This window comes from Miniopterus schreibersii, assembly GCF_964146895.1.
Source record: "Miniopterus schreibersii genome assembly, chromosome: 6".
Taxonomy (NCBI): domain Eukaryota; kingdom Metazoa; phylum Chordata; class Mammalia; order Chiroptera; family Miniopteridae; genus Miniopterus; species Miniopterus schreibersii.
In genome coordinates, this window is record NC_138107.1 from 40,186,168 (window position 1) to 40,206,245 (window position 20,078).

General features: G+C 42.7%; 1 protein-coding gene across 2 annotated transcripts in view; it reads left to right on the forward strand.

Annotated features, from left to right (window-relative positions):
- Positions 1-20,078, forward strand: part of NT5E (5'-nucleotidase ecto) — a 40,735-nt gene that overhangs the window by 11,765 nt on the left and 8,892 nt on the right. For both annotated transcript variants that reach the window (XR_013999040.1, XM_081140560.1), the window contains exons 2-5: positions 4,391-4,613; positions 7,742-7,930; positions 18,450-18,647; positions 19,674-19,828. Coding sequence is in view for 1 of the 2 variants with exons in the window: in XM_081140560.1 (XP_080996686.1) it covers positions 4,391-4,613; positions 7,742-7,930; positions 18,450-18,647; positions 19,674-19,828 (765 nt within the window). In the remaining variant the exon portion in view is untranslated. The remainder of the gene's footprint in view (positions 1-4,390; positions 4,614-7,741; positions 7,931-18,449; positions 18,648-19,673; positions 19,829-20,078) is intronic.

Consider the following 20,078-nt stretch of genomic DNA (forward strand, 5'->3'; position numbering starts at 1 on the left):
CGTTGGGGAGAGTGGCAGTGTGACATGCATTTGTTTGCACTACAATTTGGCTGTATTTAGGAACCTTTTACTCAATTTGGTATCCAAAAGGTGGTAACTGAATGTTAGGTTAAATTCTTTTTAGCGTACAATGCATTGATAAAAATGATTAGATATGCGATCACCTCATAATTACCTGGAAATTTGTCTGAGTAAGGAAACTGCTTATCCCCCAAGGGAAGGTAGACTTTGGCCTGTGTCCAGAATTCATGAGAATTTCAAACCAAAGTTTAGACGCAAGCTCTTCCTCCTGACAGCAGGGTGTTTTTAATAATTAAAACAAGAAATTTGGAGTGAGAAGTCTTACATCTTCATTCTTCCACTGATGATTCATCTGATCTCAGAAGCCTCTGGGCCTTGTCCTTAGTCAACAGAGAGTGTCTCCAACATCACTGGGCTTTCACAAACCACCCACATCAGATGTAAATATTGACAGATACCTCGGAAGGCGTTAAATATCAGACTATCCCTCAGAGTTCATTTAACAACAGCAACAGCAGGATCTTGAGTCACAGAAGAAACGGATCTCTTGTCCTTACCTTTTCTTTTGTTTTTAGCTTTAAATAGCAGGCAGCGTCTGGGGAGGGGGGCGTCCAATATCCTAGATGAAGAGTGAAAAGTTTCTTTCATATAAAATCATCAAGTTTGGGGGTTTTTTTAGTAATATTTTAGGCTTCTCCTGCACAAAGGAAGCGGTGAGGGTGAGCAGCTGGGTCTAGACCAGATGCTTACATTATATTTCTATGCTTCTGGTATCCAAAAGATGTTAAGTTAAATTCTCTTTAGCACACAGTGCCATGGAAATAAATGATTAGAGATGTGATCACCTCATAATTACCTGAAAATTTGTCTAAGTAAGGAAATTGCTTGGAGATACTGAAGAAGGCAATTTACTGGGCTCAACTGTCTTAAATTACAGAAAAGTGCATTGGCATCTGCCATGGACAGGGGAAGGGGTAGGGCAGTGAAATTTAGTGTTAGTAAAAATATACAAGGTTGTCATTAGGATGAATTAGTGAGTGAAAAGGGTTAGTGAACAAATTAATCCAACAGTAGAAACGAAATGTTTGGAAAGCAAAAAACAGAAGAGAGAAAGAGAGAGCATAATATGATTTAGGGTCAGGGAAATCACTTGCCTGATGTGAGGATTACAGCAGAAAGTGGCAAATAACAGTTCAGATCAGGTCAGGATTAGTGGCCAAAGGCACAAGGGAAGCTGTGGGCAGAGCAGCAATAAATTGGCAAGCACACACATAAGGCAATTCTCAGAAGGCACAAAAAAGGGCAGAGTGACACAGGTGTGAATTTTTAAATCCTCTCATGTTTGTGCTGCAGATGCTCTATAAGATATAAAAGAACACGGAACAATGATCTGCTCGTTTATTCTATTTTTTTATTGTTCGAGTTCTTCAACACATTTTCCTGAGCTCCTGCTGTATGTCAGCAGCATGGTGGGAGCCCGGTGTGCAAGCGGCACTGTCCTCAGGAATCGTGAGGTTCTAATAGGGGCCAAGGAAGAGAAACGAACAGGAGAGAGAAGATGAAACGGTGGGGAAATGAAAATATGAGTTTCTAAAGAAAATGAGTATGTACAAAGGGATTTTCTGCATGAATTTTTGTAGGAAACATTAGCTGTGTGTAGAAGAGAGAAATCTGTTAGAGATACTCCTGCTTATTGATTTATTCATTTGATGGTGTGTACAAGGAACACATGAAGTGTTCTTAGGAAGTCTGTCTTCTGGAAGGATCATCAGACTTAAGGTGCTGAAGCCACAGTTGAGTAAGGTAGTAAAGGCATGGCATGAAAAAAGGATATCCTGTTCCACCTATCTATGTATTGCTCAATCTCTCATCATTTGTCATATTCAAAGGGACAAAGGTAAGTGAGAGCATGAAAAATGACAAGCAGTTAGGATTTGATTTTGAGAGCTCACAATATACTAGGCCTTATGCATGCTCTTCACATCCATGCATCCAGGTTGAGAAGGTTGGAGTCCATCAGAAGGGGCCCTAGCCCCAGCTCCAGCATTTACTAGTTGTGTGACCTTGAATGATTCATGCCATGCCTCCAGACCTCTGTTTTTCTCATCTGTAAAGTGAGGATAGTTATAATAAACCAGGTTTTCCATACAAAATCACTATGTGGGATGTGGGTGCTTGGCAAGTGCTTAGTAAATGCTGGCTCATTTTTATCACGACTTTTGTTTATTCAGTGCCCTTCCAGAGGGCGCTCTGGTTTAGGGGGTAGGTGTCTGAAATGAGACTGGAGGGAAGCAAGAGGCCAGATAACCAAAGAGCCTTGCCGTTTAAAGTGCTCAGGATGTTGAATTTGATCACAAAGGGAGTGGAGAGCCTCTGTAGGGCCTTAAGGTTAAGATTGACAAGATCCAATTTGCATTTCAGAAAGATTGTTCTGGCAGCAATATGCAGGAGGGTTTAGAGATGGGAATGGCTGACGCTGAGAACCCAGTTAGGAAGCTATAGCAGCAGTCCAGAGAGAAAGGCGAGGACTGCACACAGGCAGTGGCAATGGGGTGGACTGGGATGGAGCACCTAGGTCAAGAGGGGAGATACTGTGGAAAGGGAGCGGGGGGGGGGGGCGGTGAGAGGGAAGAAGTCGGTAACTGCAGGGTTTCTGGCTTTATTGACTGGGTAGACGGTGGCAGCTTGGGCCAGATGGAATAAATGAAAAATATAATGCCAACTATTGCTGAATTCCAGCCATGTAATGCTGGCTGGTAAACTGCAAGGTGGCTGACACATTGGATAGCCTTTCATGAACTGGAAACATGCATTTAAAAAAACTTTATAGTTATGCAAGATACCTACTGGAATCTCGTAACAGACATTTCACCATAGGGAGAAACCTTTAAAAAGACAGTTACCCAAGACCGGAGGAAACTTTAAGACCAGCTTTTAAAGAAGGAAGTTGTTAGGTAAGAAGAGGTAAGAATTAGTAGGTACTTGGAGATGGGGGGAAAGGCAAATTCAGAAATTCTGAGTTTAACTGGGGAGACAGGTAGTGGGAATGTGAAGGCACTGTGTTGCTTTCTCTGTGTAACTGTATTTGCTTTAGGACATAACACACAATCGTCTGAGCAGACGCTCAGGGAGTGCCCGTGTGGCAGGCGAGGGGCTACAGCGTGGAACAGGGTGGAGGTGGCAGCCCCCACGAAGAGAACACGGGGAGGGGTGCTAATTTAGACTGAAGGGTCACCAGCCAGCACTCCCAGGCCTGTTGCCAGATGACCTGCAAAGTGAAACAAAATCAGGTGTGGTATTGAGAAAGTTTGAGGCTCACTGGTTTAAATACTAGGTTAGCAAAACAGCCTTGGCAGCCAGAGCAAATAGGTAGGTGCCTAAAGGAGACAGACTAATCCCAGGAGGCCAGTGGAGAAAGGGGTGTAGGCCTTTCAGGGGAGGTGGCCAGCATGTCGTGTTTTGCCAGGATTATTCCAGGGGGGAGCTGCCGGATGTCAAAATGGTTGTCTTGTATCCAGTAGCCACTCCGAGAGCTGTAAGGCTTGGCAGAGAGCAGAGAAGGTGGGAGCAAGGGTGTGGTAAGCCAGGCCAGCTCTCACAAAGCCCTGTGCCCACAGCGGTCGGAAACCCAACGGGGCGCGATCATTTCACCCGTTCTTTCTCAGGCAGAAACTGCAGGGAATGAACACGGGGGGGCCCGGGCGGAAAGAAGGAAGAAACCAGGGCCACCCTGTAAAATGCAGTCAGTGCTTTCTCCTGCTTGCCTTTGGGGATCTTCATTTCCCCAGAAGAATTAGAGGACCACAGAGTCCTTGGCAAGAAACTATTGTGGAATTGCCACCAAGGAGATGTGGAGATACGATGAGCAAGAGAGGCCTCTGGTCTCTGTCAACAGTACTTTTTCAGTCTCCTTTTGCTCAAGTCCCGTTGACTTGAACAGCTCTCCCTGGCAGATGGAGGCTGGAATGATTGGATTGGTGGGCTGAAATGTGGGTTTCTGAGAGAAAACAGAAGGTAAAAGGCTGGGCAGCACCTGGTGAATGCAGACCCTGCCCCGATCTGGGAAGGCAGGACATGGACACCCAGCCAGCTTTCCCGGCAACCCTTGTGCTGATGCCACCTTCAGTCTCGTAGGTGGTGTGGGACCCAGGGAGGGGTTCTCAGACCAGCCTGATGACTTGGATGTCCCTGGGCCCCACTCCAGTACAACTGAGTAAACTTGGGGCGTGGGGAGAAGAAAGACCATATGATCGGCCTCCTGCAGCTCTGCTGGGTTTGGGAGCCACGAGACTAATGGAATATTCTTTAGTATGCTTTTATTGGAAATCCCAGAGTACTTAATTCTTTTTCTCTTTTCTTCTTCTACTAGGCACTGGGAAATCACGAATTTGATAATGGTCCAGAAGGTCTGATTGATCCACTCCTCAAACAGGCCAAATTTCCAATTCTGAGTGCAAACATTAAAGCACAGGGGCCGCTCGCATCTCAAATAGCAAATCTTTACTTGCCGTACAAAATCCTTTCTGTTGATGGTGAAATGGTGGGAATTGTCGGATACACTTCAAAGGAAACTCCTATTCTCTCAAATCCAGGTATTTCCTACTTTTATAGCACTCCTTGCTTGAAAATAGATGCACCAGATCAGAGCTCGGCATGACTCTCGTGGACTGTAGGTGAGAGGAGGAACAACATGTGGCATTGGGCAAGTGGTGTCCTTGGGATGGCATCGACCAAACCAGTCTGGTGGCTCCCACATTGTTCTGAGTTACTTCTTAAAGACATTGGCTCTTCTGCTCAGTCACTTTTTTGTTGACAGTAGCTTTGTTTAATTCAGTGCATTAAAAATGGGAGGAGAAGCCCATTTAAATCCAGGGCTGAACAGCACAGAGGCATTTACTAGAGGATGAGCCACATAATCACTGTTCTTGTCCTGTGGAGTCAGGGTGCCCCAAGCCAGAGCTCTACTTCATTTACCTTCTTGCCTTTTCTAGTATGGTTATCACACATCTAGTTAACTCTCCTTTCTCCCTTTGCCTTAGTCATCGCTTGTAGTTTCAATGACTTTGCTGTATCTGGCTTTCTGGGAAATACGTATACATTCTTGAATGGTCTGATGAGATAGATAGATAGCTATATCCATATATATTATAGAAGATATATATCTGCTATATCTATATCTATATATTTATATACATGCACTTACATATAATCCTAAGACCATTCAAGAAACAATTCCTGAGCCACTTTTACAGGAAGGAACACTTTCACTGAAACACTGTCAGTGAGAAATTACATTTTTTCTAAAGTATTCAAATTAATTTCTTTCCATAGTTGAAGAAAAAGGAGAAACTTAGGAGCTATCAGAAATAAGAATTTACATCAAGAATTAACTGATACATCTGTCAGAATGTCTACCATCAATAAACCAACAAATGACAAGTGCTGGCAAGGATGTGGAGGAAAGAGAACCCTTGTGCATTGTTGGTGGGAATGCAGATCGGTGTAGTCACTGTAGAAAACTCAAAAAATTAAAAATGGACCTGCCTTTTGCCCAGTGATCACACTTCTGGAAATATATCCTAAGAATCCCAAAACACGGATCAGAAAGAATATAGGCACCCCTATGTTCATTGCAGCATTATTTACAATAGCTAAGGTTTCGAAGCAGCCCAAGTGCCCACCAGTAGATGAGTGGATAAAAAAGCGGTGCTACATTTATACCATGGAAAACTACTCTGCCATAAAAAATGGAAATCTTCCCTTTTGTGACAGCATGGATGAACCTGGAGAGCATTATGCTAAGTGAGATAAGCCAGTCAGAGAAAAACAAATACCATATGATTTCACTTACATGTGGAATGTAATGAACAGAATAAACGAACAAACAAAGTAGAAACAGACTCATAGATACAGAGAACAGACTGACAGCTGTCAGAGAGGAGGGGCGTTGGGGGGCTGGATGAAAAAGGTGAAGGGATTAAGTAAAAAAACCACCAAAACTCAGACACAGACTTCAGTATGGTGATTACCAGAGGGAAAGGGGATGGGGGAAGTAGAACAGGGTAAAGGAGGGATAAATGGTGATGGAAGGAGACTTGACTTTGGGTGGTGAACACACACTATGGTATACAGATGATGTACTATAGAATTGTACACCTGAAACCTATATACTTTTAGTAACCAATGTCACCCCAATAAATTCAGTAAACATAAAATTTTAAAATAAGAATTAACTGATAAAGGAGACATAATTATTTAACCATTAGAAAAGCAATATATTTATTGTTGTTAAAATAGGTTCAGGCCAATGGAAACAACAAAAAAGTCAGCTGTACTTGACCCTGAGCAGCATGGCTGATCCTGAGGGGAGAGGGCCCTGCAGCCAGCTTGGGGCAGAGCAAGCTTGGGGCTTGGCTGCAATCTACCGAGGGGAGGTGGGAGTTGTCAGGTACTCCATGCAGCAGGTAGAGAGCTGGTCCACGGCTGACCAAGCCTTTGCACACCATGTGACACACAGTTACTAGCTGTTGTTGAGGTCATTGTGGAGCCAGAAGGTGGCATACAAGTCCCTGGCTTTTGAAAGGTTTTAGAAGTCCCCTTATGATTAAAAAGTATGTGGCCCCACCAGATGGCCTGACCAACAGTCTCAAGCTGCTCCCATCACAAGGGACAGGTTTCAGTCTTGTTGGTGTTTGAAGAGATGACTACTTTTTCTAACTGGAGCTGTCAGGCTCCTGGGTTTTGAAAGTTCTATACAAGATATTATTGATGTTTCAGCAATTTTATTTTAGTGAAGGTTTATAGAAATTTTGCATAAAGGAGTCTATGTCCTCTGGAGGACTCCCTTATCACCGAATACTGGATATGACTTCAGGGCAGTGTGTCTGTCTGTGTTTGCGGTCACCTCTGTGCCAATAAAAGTCATTACACCTCCAGGCTTTCTAAGGCTCAGCTACAGAGATAGAGACTGGTGGTCTCGCCATACTTAGTAGCACATGCTGGCAGCCCCCAGAGCACCCGGGCTGTGCAGTCACACTCACACTCACACTCACACTCGCCAGCCCCGCCGTACCTACAAGCAGTGATCTGTTACCACCTTGTGGGGAGTGAGCAGCTGGGGGGATGTGTGTACCCCAGGGCAGCAGTGTTCAGACGGGACCCCTGTCTGCTGCGGGGCTCAGTGATACACACTCCCGTGCTGGCCTTAGCAAGCGAGCAAAGCAGAGTTGTCAGCTGGCGTACTAAGATTGTCATTCAAGAACTAGTTGCTGACAGAGTTTTAAATTTAAGATTGATTATCCTGAACTTGCAAACAAAGTCTTAGAATTATTCATCTGTTTTGTACTCTGTGCTTATGTGCCCAGGCATTTTCTGCTTTGGTGCAATGGAAGTCTAAATATACAAATAGAATAGAAAACAATAGGCTTGCAGGTCTGAAGTTTCCTCATAGTTTGAGCTTGAATTTGAGCAACAGAATATCATCCACAACCTTAAACTAATGAATGCAACATTAAGTGGATGTAACTGAGAATCAATAACCTCCGGGGGGAGGGGCCTTTGTAGCGATTTTATATTTAATTTAAAAATATGTGTTGGCCTTAGTCATTTAAGAGCTTTAACAGATCAAGGTGTTTTTACTTGGTATGTTAGTGTGTGCAATAGCAGTATAGTAAAAAGCATTGTCAACAAATATTCATTTCATTTGTTTTGTTCCTTTTAGGACCAAATTTAGTATTTGAAGATGAAATCACTGCATTGCAACTTCAAGTAGATAAGCTGACAACTCTAAATGTGAACAAAATTATTGCCCTGGGACACTCTGGCTTTGAAATGGATAAACTCATTGCTCAGAAAGTGAAGGGTGTGGATGTCGTGGTGGGAGGACACACCAACACATTTCTTTACACAGGTAATTGTTTCAGAGGATTATACCACACAGGTAATTGTTTCAGAGGATTATACCAGCCAGGATGTCTGTTTATCTTAGTCTCTTTTGCCTTTGCAACTATTATTATTGCTTTTACTACTATTTAACATATTACATAAATTATATAATATTTAACATATTATATATAGGTAACACATATTGAGAGGTAATATGTGTAAATCTTACTCAAAGAGTAATTTATAGCCCTAGCCAGTTTTGCTCAGTGGTTAGAGCACTGGTTCACAGACTGAAGGGTCCCTAGTTGTAGAATGATATGAAAAGAAGATGTTTAGTAAATAGAAGTTTGCCCTGCTATATAAGTGTATCAAAAAGGTTATCACTGCTATTATGGGCAAGGTCCCTAATTCAAGTTTTTCTAAGTAGTTAAAGAAGGGGCAGAAGTTTCTCTTGAGACTGAACCTAAAATTGCCTTTAGCTTAAACTAATCTGCACACCACTGAAACACATCTTGGGGTGGCTCGTTCTAAACCCCCCCCCCACCAGAGCATATGGATAATTTTTATTTCCCTAGAACTTTTGAGTATTTTTTAAAAATGAGTGCATGTTGCTCCTGCAATCAAAAAGAGAGAGACGCAAATTATAAAAAGAAAAGAAACACGATACTGGGTCAGAAGTTCTTATTTCTAATTCACTTCAAAGAACTTGAGCAGATCACTCCCCCTCTCTGAACCTGTCAGCTTGGTTTCAAAATACGGCTGATGATGTTGAAAGCCCCACATTGTTGTGAAAATTATGTGAGATGGTGCATGGGTAAGAGGGAGGAAGAAACTGTCTCCTACCCTCAAGGTTCTTTCAGTTGGTCTAATAATGAAATCTACATGAGAGATGAACAAGAGAAAGTAACTAAATTTAATTACGTATGTACGTATGGGAAACCCGCACACCTGAAAGTCAGAGATAGAGTGTTAAAATGTGGTATCTGTGAGCTAAGGATGAGGTAAGGCCCCTGAGGCTCCAGAGGGGAGGAAGGTCATTGAAGACCAAGCGTTCAGCAGTGAGAAGTATGCCTGCCCTATAGATAGGTAATAAAAAAAACGTTATTTCTGGTGATAACTATTATTATGGGCAAGACTTCTAATTTAAAATATTTAAGGGAGAGATAAAAGTTTTTCCCGAGCCCTCAGGATCTTGATTGTCTTCAACAGAAAATGACCCATAGGCCATAGTGGCACATTGTGGGGAGGCCTGACCGACCCCCTTCAGTGGAGACACTTTATAAACAGCTATATCCTGTGTGCAGTGGTGTAGAGGTTGCCCACTGGTAAAAATATGCCATTCAAAATGGTGACACTGGTGAACTATTTCACTGGTGGGACTGGCTTTCATGTAAGAAAATTGTCAACGTAAGAAACATTCCAAACCAGTGGAGAACTTTTGTGAGTTTATTTGAGCTAAACTGTCGACAATTGCCAGGAAGCAGAATCTCAACGGATTAAGGTAATGCTTCGGAGAATGGCAGTTTTGCACCTTATTTTATAGGTTACAATCAAAAGAGGAAATATACGTGGGTTACATGAAATCCATTGGTGATAGATTAGGGAGTCGGGAGAAAGCAAAGCAAGGAAACCTCTGGGATTGGATAAAAATAAAATGATAGACACACACTTCTTTTACATAGATGGGTATAGGATAGCTAACAGTCAACAATGAACTCAGTAACAATGAGGGGACCTGTGACCTCTACAGAGCCGTGCCTGTGCTTTGAGGGGTCCAGAAAAAGGAAAATTTATTTGACATTCAGAGATATGTTAGCTTAGATGCAAAAAGACAACAGACAGGCTAAGTTAGGGCAAAGATTGAACTTTTTCAGGAAAGATACTGGTCTAGGACATGACTACCCACCATAAAGTACTTTTAGTTTAAAAGTTGCAATTTCAGACCATCTTTTGTGGTCACTTTAGGTCTCTGAGTTTGCAAGCCCACCATGCAGGCCTTCCCTGAACTAAGTCAGGTTAGCATGTGGCCCCTTTTCGTGCACAAAATGATGCCAGAATTTACATGAGCTACTTCAACTCCTTCACAAGTCTTTTACCTGTTGGTAGATAGAATTTCAAACTGGATTATATCCACTAATGACTGTTAAGGCAATGTTGTAAATTAAAAAAAACAGTAGGGTTTTGGGGGTTTTTCCAACAGACTAGACTGAAACAGATTAGGCACTCAAGCATTGCCCCTTCGTTTAATTTTCCATTGTTTAATGGGAAAAGATGTATATAAAATGGTGAAAACAGCTCCAGGCACATAGCAGGCAATGGGTGAGTGTGACAAGAATGGTGATGGACAGACAGTGATGTGAACTTCCTCAGTGTAAGTAATGGTGCCGTCAAACATCAGAGTGCCACTGAAGCGACTTGGGAGAGTTACATGGACTGACTGCCAAGACCAGGGAAAATCCAGAGCTGCACCAGGTCGAGCGCTCTGGGGTCTGACTCTGGCTGTGCCACTAACTGGTGCTTCCATCCTACCTCTGCCTGATTTCCCTCGCTGCAGAACGAGGGTGGTAACAACAGAAACTATTATAAAAGGTCACCGTGACTTCGTACATGTAGAGGGGATGTAGGGGAGGAGCCTCGGAACAGGCCTAGTACTTCAGCCATTCTCTCAGTCACGTCCCAGCTCTGTGGGGAAGACCCACGAAAAACCCTTCCCTGGAGCCTTTTCTTAGCTTTTCTCTGAGGCGCGGTCAGGACCCTAGACACACCATGGGAGCTGGATATGTGCTTCCCACCCCCGCACTCTTGAGAGCAGTGATTTTGACCTTTTTTTACTATGATCCATAGTGAGAAAGGCATTGTATGTGTGTGTGTGCATTCTCTCTCACACAAACGGAAACTTTTACAGAGCACCCAGATGCACTCTGACACCTCCTGTTCTGCTGTTCCATTTTTCTAAGCCCCAGTTACCACCCATTAATCTTTTCATATGGTAGCTAGCCCATATTTTGAAAAACAGCTTTAAATGAGGCCGGACCAAAATGGTGCACAAACCATCACAGGACTCGAACCCCACCTCGGGCCTTGCCTTTACGTTATTACCTAATTGATCCCTCTTACAGCACCGCGGGTCTCCTGCCGCCTTGGCATGTGGCCATCAATTAGTGTGCCTGCTGGGTCGGAAAGGGGTGGTGGCTGTGCTCGGCTTCCTTTAATTCTGCAGCCTGTCCTTTTGTTCTTGTCGCTTTGTTCCAGCCAGTGAAGTCCTGCAGAATAATATGTGCCTTTGGCTAAGTAGTCGAATTTAGTTAATGATGAATGACTGGATGAAAGAAAGACGTGTGGATGAAAAGTATAACTTGCTTTTCCATATATGTGAAGTAGATCATTACAATCTTCGAAAAATAAATGCCTCTAGAGTCTTAGTCATCTATTCCAGATTCCCTGATTGCTTACCAAGATTAAACTTGTTCTTGTGAAAATATTCAATTTTGATACTCATGATTTTGAGGAATGAGCTGACAAAGGTAATAAGCTAATTCCAGGACACAATAGGGGAAGTGATATATTTGCTTATTTAAATATTTTTCTCCAACCTTAAAACAAACAAACAAACAAATAAAACACCGCCTTCACTAAATTGTGTGAATTGAATTAGCATAAAGTTAAGTTAAAGTTAAATATTACTAGTTAATAAAAATACAGTTAAATAAAATATACATCCCTTGGAATTTTAAGCCTTGCTGAGAATCATTTTGGCACACACGCAAGACCTGCCCCCCTCCCGGCACACACACATACATACAGACACACACACCTGAAAGAGAATTTCACAAATCATCTGGATTGCACCCAATATTGTTTCTGTTTTGTTACTTAGTTTTTTTAATGCTGGTTACCACCTGTTAAATTAGTTTTATTGTATTATAACTGGCCTATATTTTTGAAAACTCAGCTTTAGGGGGGTCAGTGAAGCCTGGAAGTGTCCATTTGACCCCTTAAGAGATCAAATACATGGTGATGGCAGGAGACTAGACTTTGGATGATGAATACACATGCAACACATCTTTCTTTCATCCAGGAGGATAGTTCTGAGGTCTTTTCTGGGGCCCCTCTGTCTGGTCTCATGGGCAAGTAGCCAGGAGGTCATTCCACTTTAGGGCTCAGGAGCTGAAAAGTAACAGGTCAAGATGTTATCTTTAGCCTGCCAGAGGCTAGACCTTGTGACCGGTAGTCAGCTCCAGGCTACAGTCCCCTGCTGCCTCGGGGGGTTGCTGATTACCCAGGGAAAATGTTAAGTCTCTGAGGTTTAAGGGTGGAGGGGATGCTTCAGGGGGAGGATATGATTTCTAGAGCTGATTTAAACCTAAATTTTATCAAAGTCATAAGGAACCTCAGTCTCAGGATGACTGTGTTTCTTTAATTTTTGTTTTGATTTTTTCATTTGTTCTATAAAACCCTATTTCTATAATGTAAAAAGTGAATAGGAAGTCTGATATCTGGAAGGATAGTAAGCCACAGGGATGACTTGATCCTATAGAAGAGAAGAGGGTGACAGACAGCAAGGGTATCACTCCTTCCCTGCTCTATTTTCATTGTTCAGACTCTCCTAGCCCCTTAAAGACGTAGCAAAGACCTTAGGCCTGGCCCCACCAGGCAGTGGACATCCAAAACACTGGGCACTTGTTGGAGCTCTGTACATGTTTGCTGAGTGAGTGAATGATGTGTGGTAACCCATTCCCTGTACGGCTCCCTGATTTGCCCAAACTAGTCATGGCTGAGTACAACATGGATTGTATTTCAGGCCAGCTTCACCTAGACTAGTAATTTTCAAACAGTATGCCACCAGAATTTTTAAAACATGAAATACCTGACTATTTAGTCAGGGGCACTGACCTCTTTTCCCTTAGACTGTCAAAAAATGACAATAGCAGTCACAACAATAGCCGTCTGGTGTAAATAAATCAAAATTATACCTAAGTTTTTTGTCAGATCAGCAAAAAATATTTTTTGGTGTGGCACAGAATTTTAGTAATTAATTTACCTGTGCCCTGAGATGAAAAAGGTGGAAAATTGCTGATCTACTTCCAAGACAAAAGAAAGCAAAAGGGGTTCATTACCACCAAACCAGTATTGCAAGAAATGTTAAAGGGTCTGCTTTAAAAAGAAGAAATAGAGAGAGGAACATAGGTATAAAGAATAAAATGGCAATAAGTAACCTATCAATAATAATCTTAAGTGTAAATGGATTAAATACTCCAATCAAAAGACACAGGGTAACTGAATGAATAAGAAAATATGACCCATATATATGCTGTCTACAAGAGACTCACCTCAGAACAAAACACACGCAAAGTGAAGGGATGGGAAAAAATATTCCATGCAAATGGAAATGAAAAAGAAACTAAGGTATCAATGCTTATATCAGACAAAATATACTTCAAAACAAAGAGCATACCAGAGGCAAAGAAGGTCACTACATAATACTAAAGAGATTGATCCAACAAGAGGATATAACCCTTGTAAACATATATGCATCCAACATAGGAGCACCTAAATATGTACAGCAAATCTAATACATTAAGGGAGAGATCGACAGCAATACAGTCGTAGTAGGGGATTTTAACACCCCACTGACATCACTGGATAGATCTTCCAGATGATAAATCAACAAGGTAACAGCCACCTTAAATGACACACTGATCAGATGGATTTAATTGATATTTACAGAACATTTCATCTCAAAGCAGAAGATGACACATTCCTCTCAAGTGTACATGGAGCATTCTCAAAGACAGACCACATGTTAGGACACAAAATAAATCTTAATAAATTCAAGAAGACTGAAATAATCTCAAGCATCTTCTCTGACCACAATGGTATGAAACTAGAAATCAACCACAATAAAAAACTGAAAAACTTTCAAACACATGGAGGCTAAATAACATGTTATTAAACAATGAATGGGTTAACAATGAGATCAAGGAAGACATCAAGTTACCTGGAAACAAATGAAAATGAACACATAACAACACAAAATCTACGGGACACAGAGAAAGCAACCCTCAGAAGGAAGTTTGTAGCATTACGGGCTTACCTCGAGAAGCAAGAAAAATCTTAAATAATCTAACCCTACACCTAAAAGAACTAGAAAAGGAACAACAAACAAAGCCCAGAGGAAGTAGAAGGAAGGAAATAATAAAGATCAAAGCAGAGTGGAAATAAATGACATAGAGACTAAAAAAACAATACAAAAGATCAAAGAAACCAAGAGCCGGTTCTTTGAAAAGATAAACAAGATTGATGAACCTTTAACCAGACTCATCAACAAAAAACAGAGGACCCTCCCCTCAAAAAAAATCAGAAATGAAAGAGGAGAAGTAACAACTGACACCACAGAATTACAAAGGATTGTAAGAAAATACTATGAACAACCATATGCCAACAAACTGGACAACCTGGGTGAAATGGACAAATTCTTAGAAATACACAATCTTCCAAAACTCAATCAGGAGGAATCAGAAAACCTGAATAGACTGATTACAACTAATGACATCGAAACAGTAATAAAAAATTCCTAGCAAACAAAAGTCCTAGAATGGATGGCTTCACAGGCAAATTTTACCAAACATTCAAAGATTTACTAACACCTCTCCTTCTCAAACTATTCTAAAAAATTCAAGAGGGAAGACTTTCAAGCTCTTTGTATGAGACCAGCATTATTTTAATTCCAAAACCACATAAAGACACTACAAAGAAAGAAAATTATAGGCCAGTAGCCCTGATGAACATAGATGCTAAAATCTTGAACAAAATATTAGCAAACCAGATCCAGCAATATGTTAAAAAGATCATACACCACGATCAAGTGGGATTTATTTGGGGATATAAGCTTGGTAGAATATTCACAAATCAATAAACATGATACAGACCTGGCTGGTGCATTGGCCTGTGCATCAAAGGGTCTCAGGTTTGATTCCCAGTCAAGGGCACATGCCTGGGTTGCAGGTTCAATGCTGGGGTGGAGGGGTGGGTGGGGGAGTCAACCAATCGATGTGTCTCTCTCAAGTGTCTCTCTCACATTGATGTTTCTCTCTCTCTCTCAGTGTCTCCCCCCTTCCATGCTCTCTAAAAATAAATAAATGAACAAATAAATAAACATGATATATCACATAAACAAAATGAAGGACAAAAATCATATAATCATATCAATAGATGCAGGAAAAGCATTTGATAAAATCTAGCACCCATTTATGATAAAAACTCTCAAAAAAGTGGGAATAGAGGGATCATACCTGAACATAATAAATGCCATATATGGCAAACTCACAGCCAACATCATACTCAATGGGCAAAAACTAAAAACATTTCCCCTAAGAACAGGAACAAGACAGGGTTGTCCACTCTCACCACTCTTATTCAACATAATACTGGAAGTCCTAGCCACAGCGATCAGACAAGAAGAAGAAATAAAAGGCATTCAAATTGGAAAGGAGGAAGTAAAACTGTCATTATTTGTAGATGACATGATACTGAACCTAAAAAACCCTAATGACTCCACACACAAAAAACTACTAGATCTAATAAATGAATTCAGGAAAGTACAGGATACAAAATTAATACTGGTGGCATTTTTATACATTAATAATGAACTATCAGAAAGAGAAACTAAGAAAACAACCCCATTTACTATTGCAACAACAAAGAAATAAGGTACCTAGGAATAAATTTAACCAAGGAGGTAAAAGATCTGTACTCGTATAATTACAGGACACTGAAGAAAGAAATTAAGGACTGTACAAAAAAAAGAAGCATATATTGGGTTCATGGATTGGAAGAATTAATATCATTAAAATATCCATACGACCCAATGCAATTCCTATTAAAATATCAATCACATATTTCACAGATCTAGAACAAATATTCCAAAAATTTACATTCCAAAAGACCTCAAATAGCCTCAGCAATCTTGAGAAAGAAGAACACAGTTGGAAGTTCCACACTACCTGATATCAAACAATACTACAAGGCCTTTGTAATCAGAATAGCCTGGTAATGGCACAAGAACAGGCATATAAATCAATAGAACAGAACAGAGAGCCCAGAAATAAACTCATGTCTTTATAGTCCATTAATATTTGACAAAGGAGGCAAGAGCATATAATAGAATGGTGTGGAAAATGTGAAGCCTGGGATTGTTCTCTCTGCCCATGGCTTTTTGGGGTTGCCAAGTTGAGGAGGAGCAGAAAGCGCTCAGCTGTGGAGGAGGCAGAGATTAGTCACATGGGCAGTGTCCTCCCGGTATCTGATTAAGTCCACTTAAGACACAGAGGACCCGTCTTTTGTTCTAAGAAAAGGAACATCACAGAGTTCCTGTCCTAGAGAGTGTTTCCTGCCAGATGGGAGCTGGGATTCATAGCTCCTGTTTCTACAGGGCGTGCTAATCGGATGAGGCATCTAACCGATCGTCAGATTTCTAACTTCTACATTCTGTTCAAGTTCAGATATGTCTGTGGAAGGCAGGAGAATACAGGCTTTAAAAAGTCAGGCTTGTCCCTTTCTTGGGTTTCCAGGAAACTGCGACTTCGCTTCTGAAACTGATTTAGTGCTGCTTCCTCCTGGACGTGTGTTCTGCGCCACCTTGTGGGTACATTGGGAACTGCACCCCCCAGCTTCCCAGGGCTCAGAGAACCACCTACTGTACCCTCTCCAGCTGAGAAGGTGGGAGGGGGCTGCCACACCCCCTGATCCTTGAAGTAAAAAGCAGATTCCAGGCTTGCCCAAAGGAGGACCAGCACAGAACAGAATGATGATGATGAGAGTGGTACTCTTCCCTGCTACTGTGCACTGCTTCATGTCACCTATAACTGTCATAGCCCATAAAACTGCACACTGCAAATGGAGATGGGACAAGGCCTGCACTGCATCTCAGATCAGGTGCTTTTATAAGAATAAAATACCAAGACTATTTTTCTTTTCTTTTTTTCCCCAGAGGGAGCAAGAAAATGGGAAATTAAGGTTGGCAGCAGCTCCTTCCTGACTTTGCAGCACTTCTGCTCTGTGGTTACTGAGCTGGAGGGGGGGGCTCTTGGCACAGGAGCAGAGCAGGGGCAGGTTTTCCATAACATTCACTGCAGCTCATCTTAGATGTAAAGACAAGCCCAGAAACAGCTTAAGGCACAGAGGTGCCGCCCCTGGGCTTGCATCTGGCTTGGTAAGTCGCCTTAGGCATCCAGCTTTTGCAGGCTGTGTGAGAACAGCTCACTGAAGGTTGTGTTGGGTGTGGATAGAACAGGAGCTGCAGTTTCTCACAGCCCTGCTTTCCAATGTGCCTTTCTTCACATACCAGCTGTGTGACCTTGGGCACCTGCCTGTGACAATCAATCTTCTAGTCTATGAATTGGGGATAAGAATAGGACCTGCCTCCTGAGCGTCTTGGAGTATTTAATGAGATATAGCCCCAGGCTTGGCTCTTGGCTGACTCTCATAACTGGTCCATGAGAATGAGCAGTGTGTGCTGAAGTTCCCTGGGCCCTCTAACATCTGATAGGAAGGACTGCATGTGGCTGTGGTCATGGAGGTGATTAAAATAGTAGCTGGTCAAGGGTATCTGTTCAATCAAAACAAGCCAAACTAAGTCACTGTGTCTGAGGAGGTAAGATATGAACCACAGCATGCCTGAAGGAGGGGTGCAGTTACAGAAACGTGCCTAGCGGTGTGAGGCCAGGGACCAGGGTCTGGTGGCCTTGCCCTCAGCTCTCATGCAGGCACATGTCCAGGAGGCAGTGGTGGGGCGGGCCTCTCAGCCTCCAGTGATGAGTGGCTCTGACAGTCTCCCCTTTAAGAGAGAAGTCAGCAGAACCACTGCGTGCTGTCTGGCTGGGATGGGTACTGTGTGTGCAGGTTAGCCAGCGGGGTGAATGTGGCTCTTCCAAAAGTCACCTTAGGGGACACAGGATTTAACAGCAAAACCTGAAGACAGCCGTTTGTCATTTCTGTTCATGTTCCATTAAAGATCCTAAGATTTGGAGTGTGTGTCTAGCATTTCTAGAGGTTGCCATCACCTCATAAGAGAAGAAAATATACATTTATTGAGTATCTACCATGTGCCAGGCACTGTGCTAGGGAGTTTTAGACACTTAATCCTCTCAGCAGCCTTGTGAAGTAGGAATTATTTCACCCATTTTACAGGTGAGGAAACTAAAGTACAGTGAGGTGACTAGTGAGAAAGCGGCCAGGGTCAGGGTGGAGGCAGGATCATCTCAGCAGTCTTGCATCTTTGCGTCCCCGCAGCACCAGGCCCAGTGCCCTGGACTGAGCAAGAGCTTAGCAAATGCCTGTGAGTCAGGAATGGAAGGATTTGTGTGCTAAAGAGGCATTCGGACACACGGGCAGGCACCGCAGCGGGCTCTGTAAGACCAGCTGTGTAGAGCAGTGGCTGGCAAGTCATCAGCTCAGAATTCACTGTCATCTGGCCAGTGGCCTGCTGGCCTGCAGCCAGTCATGTACAAGGGCTGATTTGATCAGCTTTGGCCCTTTTATTCTAGGCAACCCACCTTCCAAAGAGGTGCCGGCTGGGAACTACCCATTCATAGTCACCTCCGATGACGGACGGAAGGTTCCCGTGGTCCAGGCCTACGCATTTGGCAAATACTTAGGCTATCTGAAGGTTGAGTTTGATGCAAAAGGAAATGTCATCACTTCGCACGGAAACCCCATTCTTCTCAACAGCAGCATTCCTGAAGGTAATTGGAACTCAGGGTGGTGTCCCACTAATCCAAACATTAGATGGCTGAATCTTTTCCTCCCTTTTTTTATTAATATTTCAGGACAAGACTATAATACTTTTTAAGAACTGGGCTTCTCCCTGAGTTTATCATTTTCATGGATAAAGAGATTTAAAACACACCCAAATGCCACAAGTCCCCATTTGCATCTTCAAGTCCTTTTAGCATCAGACACTGTCACTCACTACCTCTCGTGCTTTTTCAAGCTTTGCCCTGGCATGGGAAAGCCACTGTCAGCTCGTGTGCACAGGAGAGCTGACGACTGAAGCAGAGGGGTTCACACTGTGCAGAGCTGGGCTCCAGCCCTGGCCCCAATCCCAGCAGCAGTGTGCCTGGGGCAAGTGGCCCAGTCTCCTGGGCTTCAGTTTCTTTATTTATCAAATGAGGGAATGTCTTTCTCCCTTTTTTGTCTGGGATACAGAGTAAAAATACATTTTATGTCACCCATTTTCATATAGTATATACATGAACACATGCCTACGCTTCTCCTCACCTGCATCTACCGCTTAACGTGATCAGATCAGGGAAGGATGGGCAGTGAGGGGCCACAGTGTCCTGAAGGGCGATGGTCACAGCACAGACCTCTCAATAGCCAGAGGGAGGGGCCGGCACTGCACAGAGAGCAGGGCCTCAGCAGGCCTTTGTACTTGCCCTTGGGCCTTTCATCACCCACCAGAACCACCAGCACTATCCCAGGTGGGACAACAGGTACTTACAGAGATGTGAACTGATGTTCAGATACTCAGCATGTCTTCAAATTATGATTCATTCTGGGTTTTAGTATCAGGAAAGAGAATAGAGGGCTCCTAAGGAAATGTCATAGTCAAAACAAAATGTACATAAATACAGTAAAGAAGTGTATACTCACACAGGTAGGCGAAATGATGTTTGATTCCTTCCTCAAAATTTAGGCCAGTGTGAGATGGGCTTTAACTACAGACTGATTTTTTTTTTTGGTTATCTATGTATTTTGCTTTCTTCTAGATAAAAACATAAAAGCAGACATTAACAAATGGCGGATAAAATTAGATAATTATTCTTCCCAGGAATTGGGGAAAACAGTTGTCTACCTGGATGGCTCCAGTCAGTCATGCCGCTTCAGAGAGTGCAACATGGGCAACCTGATTTGTGACGCTATGGTGAGTGGTCCACAGGAGGCAAGGCCTGGGCCAGGGGAGGGGCAGGAGGGGGAAGAATGGAGGGAGGAAAGATGCAAGGAGGACAACCTGACAGTTACAGAAATGAGCATTTAAAACAAAATTAGTGCCCAGACAAAAGCTGGGCATGGATTCGTACCAAGCACCTTGGGAAGGTGTGGAACTAGACCAGCTGACCATCATTTTGACTGGCAAGAACCGAAGCCTTTATTGTAAGGTATTCATTTTCGGG